The sequence below is a fragment of the Parasteatoda tepidariorum genome, chromosome 3, assembly GCF_982258835.1.
Source record: "Parasteatoda tepidariorum strain Cologne lab strain chromosome 3, Ptep-v5.0, whole genome shotgun sequence".
In the NCBI taxonomy this organism is placed as follows: Eukaryota; Metazoa; Arthropoda; class Arachnida; order Araneae; family Theridiidae; genus Parasteatoda; species Parasteatoda tepidariorum.
The window spans coordinates 30,071,001-30,082,974 of NC_141757.1; the positions used below are offsets into that span (position 1 = coordinate 30,071,001).

At 32.4% G+C, this 11,974-nt stretch overlaps 1 protein-coding gene across 1 annotated transcript; it reads right to left on the bottom strand.

Moving 5' to 3' along the window:
* Positions 1 to 1,197: 1,197 nt before the first annotated feature.
* LOC147813494 (uncharacterized) lies at positions 1,198 to 5,214 on the bottom strand. The gene has a single exon (XM_087160056.1). The coding sequence runs from the start codon at positions 5,212 to 5,214 to the stop codon at positions 1,198 to 1,200; it is 4,017 nt and encodes a 1,338-aa protein (XP_087016182.1).
* Positions 5,215 to 11,974: the final 6,760 nt, after the last annotated feature.

Sequence of the window (11,974 nt, forward strand, 5' to 3'; positions counted from 1 at the left end):
TACAATTATTTTGAAATAAATGAAACTTTATTGTAGAGTGATTGCGTCAAAACGATTGTGCACAATGATTGTGTCAAAACGATTCTGCACAATGATTGTGTCAAAACGATTGTGTACATTGATTATGCCCCAAGCAAGTGAATAGTTTTACACTGCCGTTTTACTTGCTTAAAAATTCTATAATAGTTATTCTATTTTATAAATTCTACATAATATTCTAAAGTCAATAAATTCTTTTACTCGACATTGGAAAAAAGTCAACAGCACCAACAAAGAAGAAATAAATAAATAAGAACAGTTTGTAAACTACATAGCATTGAATTAAAAATTTTAATGAAAGGAAGTTAAAAAAAATAATAAATTTGTTAACTTCTATTCTATAACACAATATATTAGTCCAAGTCCTTTTTTTGCCGTTTTTTGAATATTTAAAAAATTAAGCTAGGATGAAACAATTTCAGTGTCTAAAAAATAGGAATTATAAACTTATAATTTTTTTGTTTATGTGCTTAAAAACTCTGTATTTTAAGTTATTTTGTAATTTTAGGCTTAGCTAGTTTTTCTCATTTTTCCTTTTTTCCTTAACTCAAAAATTCTGAAAAACTTATTAAAACAATATTATTTTAAATTAATATCATTATTTAAAAAATATTTTTCCCTAAGTCAACTTAGTTTCAAATAATAAAAATATGCATCATTATGACTTTTAGACAAACATTTATCATGTTTTAATAATTACTATAAAATAGAGAGGCTAACTACCAACAATTGTGTCGTTCCTAACCGGATTGACTGTGTTTGTGAGAGGCATCTTGTCTATTGATTGATAACGTTTAAAAACAGGCAAAACAAAACATTTATTTTAAATAAAAAACAACAAAAAACAAAACAAAACACAGCGTTCCAAAGATATTTCAAAAAGCCAATTCAACGATATTTTCAGTTCTCTCTTTTTTCTCTTGCCATACTCAGAGTAACCTACATATTCTGAATACTTTTGGTGGCGCCAACTAATTGGAGTTAGTGTTTGCCGCAACATTCTCCCCACTTGAGTTTTATGTAGGAGAAAACTCAACACAATAAATTACAAAAAAAATACTAAAATTATGGCAGACATACAATTGTTATGTTATAAAATTTAAAAAAAATTTAAAAGATACAAATCTGTATTTAACGTCCAAAAATGTTCATAGTTATTTAATGTTCACTGGCATCTTCAGTTACCTCTAAGGGATATAGTCTTTGAATAGGTCTTAGTAAAGTCCCTTTGTCCGTTTTCAATTTGACTAGTCTTACTCGTCCATCTCTTCCAGGGAACAGCTCAATAACTTTTCCTAACGGCCAGAAAATTCGTTTTCTGTCTTCTCTGCCAATCAGGACGATGTCTCCAATATTTATTTGGTCAAGTCTCTTGGAAACAGATGAACGCAAGAAACCTAAATATTCGATCCTGAATCTTTCTTTTAGTCTTTCTCTCAATCTTTGAACATATCTGTATCTCTTGTCTAAATTAGTTTTGTCAATTTTGTCTAAGTCGGCTACGTCGTTAGTAGGGAGGTCTTGAAGGAATGAAGATGGTGTTAAAGCTCTCAAATCTGGTTCTTCAGACACATAAGTCAAAGGTCTATTGTTCATGATCGACTCACATTCACAAACAAGAGTTGAGAGTTCTTCATGAGTCAGAGATGACCGTCCCAAGTTTTTTCTTAAGAGGTCTTTGAGAATTCCGATTAATCTTTCCCAGAATCCTCCCCACCATGGGGCGGATGGTGGATTGAATTTCCATTGGATTTGGGAAACTTCAAATTCTTTCATGATTTTGTTCCAATCAAGGCGCTTTAAGGAGGCGTTGAGGCCAGTGAAATTGGTACCATTGTCTGAGTATAGTGTAGCTACTCTACCTCTTCTAGCAATAAAACGCCGTAATGCTTGAACAAAAGCGTTTGTGCTAAGAGAAGGTATCAGCTCTAAGTGAACAGTTCTATATACAGCACAGGAGAAAAGGACGATCCAAACCTTCTCATTAGTCTTGGTCATCAAAGGTCCGGCCAGATCGACACCGGACACTTCGAATACAGCCGATAATCTAGTTCGATCAGGAGGCAGAGGTGGAAATGGTACTTCAAGATTTTTAACCATTTGTCTCTTGCAGGTGACACATCCTCCAATAACGGAGCGAACAGTTCTTCTACCTTTTATAATCCAAAATCTCTCTCTCAGGATTGTTAGAAGAATGGACGTTCCTGCATGTTTATTCAACAGGTGTTCTTGTTCAATAAGTCGGGTGACAACAAGATGCTTTGACGGAAGAATCAAAGGCGCAATGAATTCAGGGGTTTCATCTTCATTCAAAAGTCTAGACTTTAATCGAAGTATCTCCTCATGATCTGAAAACACTTGAAAGTTTTTCAAAGATTTTTTACCTTCTTCGTCATTGAAGCACTCTTTTTGTACGGACCGCAGAAGAGTCTTTTGTGCATTTCTTATTTCTTCTTGCGTTAAATCAACATTATTTCTTAAATCTTTAGCTTTTGGTTGGAAGCGTAACAACCATGCTACAACTCTGATTATCTTAGAAAACTTCGAAATTCTGGATGCTAAAGTAGTTGCAATGGATTCCGAGTCTACATTGATGGCCGAAACAACAGTCTTTCGTTTTTCCTTTTCAACTTCCTCTTCATTAACATTAGCTACTGTCATCGGCCAATCATCCTTAGAATTCTTCAGCCAGGCAAGCCCTAGCCACCACTTGGACTTCAGAAGTTGTTTAGCTCCACATCCTCTCGAGAGAAGATCGGCCGGGTTCTGGCTTCCTGGTACATGATACCAATTCTCAGGTGATGTCAGTCTATTTATTTCAGATATTCGATTGTTCACGAACACTGACCACTGTTCTTTCCTCTTAATCCAAGTTAACACAGTCGACGAATCTGTCCAAAAGTAGGTGTCAATGTTTCCTTTTTCGAGTTTTAAAGCAGAGTCCATAGAATTGAACAGTCTAGCTCCGATAGTTGCTCCCATCAATTCAAGACGAGGGATCGTTATTTTTTTCAGTGGAGTTATTCTTGACTTAGCTTGGAGTAGCTGGACATTTACAGAGCCATCAGGGGATTCACTTCTTAGGAATATACAAGCTGAATAAGCTGTTTTGCTTGCATCAACAAATGTATGGAAGCTGAGTTTAGATAAGGCAGTAACTCCCAACCATCTTGGGATCTTAATATCATTTAAGTAATGTAAGTCTTTGAACCATGAATTGAATTTTTTCTTTATTTTTTCATTAACTTCCGAATCGCAATGATCTTTAGTCTTCCAGGTTGCTTGAAGTAAAAGCTTAGGTCTTATTAAAGCTGGAGCAAGAAATCCAATCGGATCAAAGATTCGGCTTATCAGGGACAAAATTTTTCTCTTAGTTAATTTTTCGAATTCTTCCAGCTTCAGTGAGTCAGAATCAATTTTTAACGAGTCTAAGTTTTTATCCCATACGTAGCCTAAGACTCGCGCTTCAGTAGCTGCAGACGGGCAATCTAATAATTGGTTGCTTTCCCAACTTCTTAGGTCAAATTGACCTTCTTTCATAATTTCTGTAGCTGACTTTATAAAAGTTTCTAATTCAGTTAAATCTTGTACACTCGTTACGCAATTGTCTACATAAAAACTGTTTCGGAGTTTTTCCAACTGTTCTTCAGAATATTGTATCTTGAATGTCTGTTTGGACAGATGATGATGAATGACAGCCATCAATAAGAAAGGACTACTGGTTAGACCGAAAACAACTCGGCGATGTCTATAAGTCTTCAGTTCATTTTGTTCATCAATCAAAAGAAATCGTAAATAATTCCTATCTCTTTCATTTAGAGAGATTTGCAGAAATGCTCTTCTAATGTCAGAAATAACACCAATTTCATACAATCGAAATCGAGCCAAAATGGATGGTATTGTCTCAATAAAATTTATTCCAGTCTCTAAACAATCATTTAGTGATGGGAAGTTCGGATTCTTGGCTGAAGCGTCAAAGACGGGTCTGATTTTCAAAGAAGTTGTCGTTGACTTTTCCTTAATAATTGGGCGATGTGGGAGGTAATGTGTACCTTTAATTGACAATTCTTCTTCTGGAACTTTCTCAATCACTTCTTCTTCTATCCATTCATCAAAAACTTGCTGGTATTTCTTTTCATATCCCGTTTTTTCTAATTTCTTGTTAGTAGATTTTAATCTTTTAAGAGACAACTCATAATTATTCGGTAATAAAGCATGATCCTTTTTCCATGGTAAGCTTACTTCGTATCTTCCATCTGAATTTTGATAAACTGTGTCTCGAAAATGAATCATAACTGCCCTCTGTGTATCTTCTCTAGTGTTTTGTTCCACAGAGTCTCTAATACCAAGTAATTCTAAATCCCATAAAAATGAAACAGGTAATTCTTGAGAAAGCATATTTACAACCGTCATATTTAAATTATCATGGTTTTCAAACTGAGGAACCTTCCCTATTAATGTCCATCCTAATTTAGTGTCGATGGCGACTAATCCAGATTTTAATTGTTCTTGTTTACCCGTAAATAGTTTACCAACAACATCAGCCCCTAAAAGAACTTCAATAGGTCCTGAATTCCCACAATCAGTTATAAATATCCTTTTTTGTCTCAATTCATGAATCCACGGCCCTTGTCTAATGCTAGAAACATTATTACAAATTATTTCCTGATCCAATGCATCTAAATTACAACTATATTTACCATCAAGGCTATCGAGATATATTTTATAACATTTGTGCCGTTGAATTTCTGTTTTCTTTCCCCCAAATAATGAGGTCGAAAATTCTTCTTCCCTTTCAAAATCAAAACCTAACTCTTCTGCAGTAGATTTCATAATATAAGACTTTTGAGAACCCGTATCTAAAATAATTCTAGCTTTACGCTGCGCTTTATTTCCCTTAATAATTACTACAAGAGTCTGTAAAAATACTTCTTTAGTTGCATGCACGCGCGAATGTAAGGTGCCAGTCTCTTTTTCTTCGCTTTCATTATTATCTTGTTTTCTTTCATCCGATCGATTACATTCTAAGTCAGGACACATAAATTTTAAATGTTTTCTTGTGCAAATAGAACATTTAATGTTTGATTTACAAGAAAAAGCCAGGTGCCCCTTCAATAAACAAATTTTACATAAACCCTTCCTTCTAATAACAGACTGTTTTTCTTCTAAAGGCATATAAAACGCTTTCTTGCAAAAACGAGTCTCGTGGTTTTTAAAACAAAATAAACAAAGGATATCATCGTTTGAATTATGACTAATTAATTCAGCCGCAGACGATTTCCGATCTCTCAAATTCAGATTCGCCGGTGGTGTCAAGTTCCTTCGTTCGAAGGGGGAATGAAATATTTCAGTTCTACTCAATTTTATTTTTTCTTCCGCTTGTACTTCGTTTTTCAAAAAATAAATTATCGCATCAAGACTGGATAGTTTTTGTTCGCTTTCTAAATTTTTTCTTTGGCGTTCAAATGAGCGTAACACATTTAATGGTAATGAACTTTCAACAAGGGGATACAAAATTACACCACACATCTCAGATGTAACTCCTAGTGAGTTTAATGCTCTCAATTGAGTTGACAGTTTATTGTATAAACAACTTAAAGAATCATTCTTATTCTTATTCGCATTATTTAATACGAGTTTCAGGAGTTCTCTAACATAAAAATCTATCAATAGATCTTTTCGGCCATACCTTTCGGTTAAACTTTCAACAGCTAGAGGATAATTTTCATCTGTTACAGGAAAAGATTCCACAATTTCCCTAGCTTCCGATTTCAGCTTCGTCGACTGAATTAAATAATGAAATTTATCAGCTTTCGTTAAATTAACATTTTCATGAATATTTTTAAATTGGTTCCAAAACGTTAACCAATCTTTCAAGTCTCCGCCGAATTTATATAATTCAACTTCGGGGAGCCGTTGACATAAAGCTTTCGGAGATTTAGTGTTCGGTAATTCGCCGTTATTTTCGGAAGTAACAATTTCGTTTTCACACGAGTTCTTTTTCAAATTATCTAAGGAACGTTTAGCTTTTAATTGAATTCTCAAAGCTTTTTCTCTGTATTCTTCAACGGAATTATATTCAGCTTCGAATTCTTTTTCATCTTGCAAACTATCTTGTGGGGAGAGGAGTATTCGACCATGTCAACCTTCATCTATGAAAAGGTACCCCGACATAGAGTCGAGTTAACATGTCTTATATACTAGTGAAATGTAGTTGTAATTTTGTAGTGGTAGATACTCTACAGTACTCCCCCACCAGAATTATATCTGTGATAGAATTCGATGAATGAATACCACTAGTTGAATCATTGCCGTTTTTGTGCTGTTGAGCCGGGAGAGCTGTATTAAGATCACCGTACTTTTTGAGTGCTGAATGTGAGAGGTGTATTAACTTCACGGTCGTACTCACTCCTGTGTTGCCTTTAGCAGTCGAGTGTATGCAGGCCGACGTTGTGTGCTCGAGACTGAGTAGCAACAGTGCGAGGAGGTGGATAATGTTGCAGTCACAAGTAGCAAATCAACTATTCAATGTGGACCATCCAACGAAGTAGGCGTTACTGCCGATGTAGGCGTATCCAGATCAAAGTGGGCGTTTTTGCCAAGGTAGGCGTGTTCACATCACGTCCGAAGGTCACCAATGTGGGGAGAGTAGTTACAGACCATGTCAACTTTCATCTATGAAAAGGTACCCCGACATAGTCGATAACAACTCATTCCCCACATTGATTCATAGCTGTTTTTGTGAGAAGCCGGGAGAGCTGTATTAAGATCACTGTATATTTTGAGTGCTGAATGTGAGAGGTGAATTAACTTCACGGTCGTAGTCGCTCCTGTGTTGCCGTTAGCAGTCGAGTAATCACAAGTATGCAAGCCGACGTTGCGCGTGATCGAGACGAGACTGAGTAGCAACAGTGCGAGGAGGTGGATAATGTCGCAGTCACAAGCTGCAAGTCAACTTTTCAATGTGGATCATCCATTGAAGTAGGCGTTACTGTCTAGCCAGGCCTGTTCATATCGAAGTAGGGCGTTACTGTCAAGGTAGGCGAGTTCGCATCACGTCCGAAGGTCACCAATGTGGGGAGAGTAGTTACAGACCATGTCAACCGTCATCTATGAAAAGGTACCCCGACATAGAGTCGAGTTAACATGTCTTATATACTAGTGAAATGTAGTTGTAATTTTGTAGTGGTAGATACTCTACAATCTAAATAACTATTATGAGTTATTTCCAAAATGTCTACCTTTTGTTTAAATAAACAAAGATCCGTTTCAATTTCGTCATACGTCACACTATCGCCAATTAATAAATTTTCTAGTTTATTGTAGGCCTTAGTAAATGAAGCTCTTTGAGCGGTTTTATTTCTTTTTATTATTTCCATTTTTACTATCTTAATATCAAATTCTTAGCTTCTAAAACTATCGATTCTAAGCACATATAAATTACCGTTATGGTATCAAATATTCAAATAAAATATATATATATATTTCAAATCTTCAAAAGTATTCAAATTGTCAAATATTTAATCTTCAAAATGGAAATTAATAAATCTTCGCCTACCTTTCTTACCAATCCTTAAGACAAGGCCGCCCACCCGGGGGCGCCAGAAATGTCGTTCCTAACCGGATTGACTGTGTTTGTGAGAGGCATCTTGTCTATTGATTGATAACGTTTAAAAACAGGCAAAACAAAACATTTATTTTAAATAAAAAACAACAAAAAACAAAACAAAACACAGCGTTCCAAAGATATTTCAAAAAGCCAATTCAACGATATTTTCAGTTCTCTCTTTTTTCTCTTGCCATACTCAGAGTAACCTACATATTCTGAATACTTTTGGTGGCGCCAACTAATTGGAGTTAGTGTTTGCCGCAACAAATTGATTTAGTTTAAGAAACTTATATACTGAAAATTGGAAATCTAAACTCATAAATTTTTCACTTTAATACAGAAAATCTATTTTGTTCAACTCTATTTAATTTTGGGAGAAAAAGATTTATTTACAAAATTTTGCTTAACTATTCAAGTTGAGATTGCATTTTATAAAAAAAAGAAAGAAATATTTAAGTTGTCCATTCATTATTTACGTCGTAAAATTTTGTTTACGTTATTGCATTTGTCTACACTGCATAGCCAGCTTCGAGTTAGTCTAGACAAACATTTAGAATCTTATTTATCAAATACTTTTACATTTGAAAAATTTATATTAACTATAATATAAGAGGCTGAAAATTAGTTTCCTTAAGTTTATTATTTACATTAAAATGTATTGTATTTTAGAAGCAAAAGTAAGTGACTTACATTTATCTTGTATTAATTTAAGAAATATTAATATATTAACAAAATTACTTAAAATTTAAATAACTATGACTCTGTACTAAAATTTAAAAAAAAAACATACACCGGGGTACCACGTATCTTTATCTCGATAATTAATACGATTAACAAAGTTTTTTTCTCGCGGTCACACTACATTAAACTTAATTTAAAATATAGAAAAAAAATATTTCAAAAGGGAATTTAAAACAAATTAAACTCAACTTATCAGCTAAAAGCTTTATTAATTTAATTGTATTCAATTAATTAAATTGCACTCAAATAATTTTAAGAAGCAATTTTCAGTTTTACAGTGCAAAAAGAAATATTTTTTTTAAATTAAATCAAACCTTAAAATAACATATTGAATTAAAAAAAAAAACAATTTTGCGAATGGAATTAAAATCTCTTTTATCTTTGCTGCTTAGACATCATAACTAATGAAAAAAGAAAATAAGCCGACGGAGTACTTTTCTAAAATCATTTGTAATATTACCAATTTTATTATTTTTTAATAATTATTTATTTATTTAATTAATTAATAATATTATAATTGATATTATGAATTAAATATTTAGTGTTTTAATTTTATATTACTAAACAAGCTATACCAGCGTTGGTTTATGAAAAATATCTTGATCTTTTATTCATTAAAATAACATGAGATATTTTTTATTATAACTTTTGCAAATACTAATTTTGAAAAGGTTCTCGTTTAGACACAGGTAGCTCAAAAGTATCATGGGAAAAATTTCTATATTTTTGAGTAAGAAAAGTTCGGAAAATAAGAGATTATGTATGATAATAGATAGGCTGAGATAAAACTGTCCAAGAAAATATTCTTTCCAAGAAAATATCATTTTAATGAAAAATCCATCATAAAAAAATTGCTTTCTACACTCACGAAGTATCAAAAATATTTATAAACAAAACGTATTTTACTATAGAGCGTCTCTCTAAAATTAAGAAAAAAATCTGTTTTGTTTTTCTTTAAATTGCATAGTTTAGACAAAATGCACTCAAAAGGAGAATAGCGGAAATTTTCTGCATTTTTAAATTAGAGATTTTTACAAAAATTAAAGATTAATTAATTAAAAAAAATATCAAAAATCTTGTTAAGCTGTAAAACTGCCCAAGAAAGGGTCTTTTTAATCAACAAAATCATGTACACTTTTTTTACTACACTCATGAAGAATTTGCAATATTTATGACCAACTCCTCTTACTCATATGCACGTTTTTATAAAGTTAAAACCTTATATAAAATTAAAACCTTGAGTCTCTATCCCTTAAAAATAATCTGAAAAATAAGAAGAAAAAATTGGAATCACTTTATTACTATCACTGGTTACTTATTGGTCAAATGCTGCTTTTCTTTTCTGGATTGATTTCTATAAACTCTACAACATTTCAAATCGTGGGTTGCAAAAACTGTTTCATGTTCATGTTTGTCCTCTTGTCGTCGGATTGATTTTCAAATCCTGTCTATATACAAGTTTCAAGATGTCACAAAATGCTTATCCTTCGCCAGTATTCATATTTATATTGAAATCACCCTCAAGACAGTAATTGAAAGTTAATAATAAAAAGAATATAAAAATACTTCAAATTATTATTATGTAAATGCATTATAAATCTCTGCTGGTGAAAAAAAAAGGAATTCTATAAATATTATCAAACAGCAGCGGTCGCCATAACAACACATGCAATGACTACGCATGCGCTCTGATTACTATTACTCTTGAACACAGTTGAAAAGTGTGATGACGTCCAAATAAGGCGCGCATGCCATCAAATCCAAAACGAAATCCATTTTGCCAATGCGTAAAAAAATTTCAAAAACATTAAAAATAAAAAAAAATTGTAACTCATCTTATTCTTAAATATGTTCGCTAATTGTAATTTATTCAAGAGGAAATCGTCCCTTTGAAACCAAACCGTGGTAACTCAAAAAAGCAAGTTTTTCAGAAAAGTGATTACTAACTTTTCAAGAATTTCCACCGCAGCTTGATTCGAAGCTATGGCGACTATTGCAAAATAGTTTACATTAGAAAAAACCTGTTTCTTTAAATTTATTGATGAAGCAGGCCAAATTCTTGAAGCATTTCTAATTTTGTGGTAATTTCGAAATAAGTTAAGGTACTTTGAGTTGCAACACTTTTCTCTAAAACTTAAAGTGGGCAGTTATTTCCAAATATGTACATCGTTATATTCTAAAGAAATGACAAACAATTAAGAATATAGGTAAATTTAATAGGTACGATCATAACTGCTTCAACTCGAAATAAAACTATGCTTGTTTTAAGGTAAACTGTTGCATTTCAAAATACAACAATGTTCTTCAAAAAATCCTCCCGAATATCACATATTTCATTTCAAATTTTGACTTACCTCCTCCAAAGTTTTGTTGCAACTGCTAAACACTGCTACACTATTCTCTAAAACCAAGCTGGCAAATCGCGCCAATGCGATAACGATTTATCTGCTCTCTAAATTAATTTTATGGCGCTATGAAGATAACACTTTGTTTCTCAAAAGGGTGATTTTTTTACACAAAATGACCCAAACATCTCATTTTTCGATTTTTTGAGTTACTACGGTTTAGTTTCAAAGGGACGAAATATTATCTTTTGCTGGATCCTTTGGTTAGAGTTGGATGATATCGTAATTAATGTTATTTTGTTTTCAATTGGAAACATTTTTCCAAATGACAAGCTAGCTCTCTATAATGGAAATCACTTTTATGTTTCTAGCGAAAACATATTTTGTCCCCATTACAAGCTCTGATTAATAGACGATACTTGTATGTTTTCTATTGAAAACATAATTTTTTCCACATTGCAGCCTTAGAAAAATGGACAATACTTGTATGTTTCAGCGTTTTAGTAACTTATACGCCACTAGCACCCCCATATCTTTGATAGATAAGTGTCATTGAATCTGTCATTTCTGTTCTACTTAGTTACATTTATCTTGGCATGTAAGAGTTGTAACAAAATATTTAATAAAACATTACAGTTTACTCCAAAATGCTAAATAAGCTTCTATGTTGAATAGAATTAGAGTAGGATAATTGTTTGAATCTTGAATGCTTTCTCTACAAATTCCTGAATGAATTCTATTATGGTTTGTTTCTCTATTACAATTTCTGCACCCGAATAAGGTAGTTTCCGTCTTATTCACAACAATCGCTGTTATTTACAAATGAAATTTAATTTCATTTGGACTACAACTTGTGACAGTATATATCTTTAATTGTCAAATAGTTTAGTTTCCTCTGACTTACTAATTAAAATCCTCTGCCTGTTTATTGCATGGAAATTGAAGAAAAATCAAAGTTAACCTTAACTGAATTTGAATTTTACCAGATTTTTTTTAGAATAGATACATTTTGCTTTGTGAAAGTTAAGTAATTATTACAAATATCTACAGAATGACATATAAACTTTTATTCGAAAAAGAAATGGAAGTGCAATTTAAAATTAAACAAAAAAATATTTATATTGTCCCTTTAAATAATATTAAAATTTTTCCCCTGGAAAAATGTAAGTTTTACCAAAGATATTATAAGCAACCATAAGTTCCTATGTAAATAAATTAATAAATTGTTTTTGATTACAGT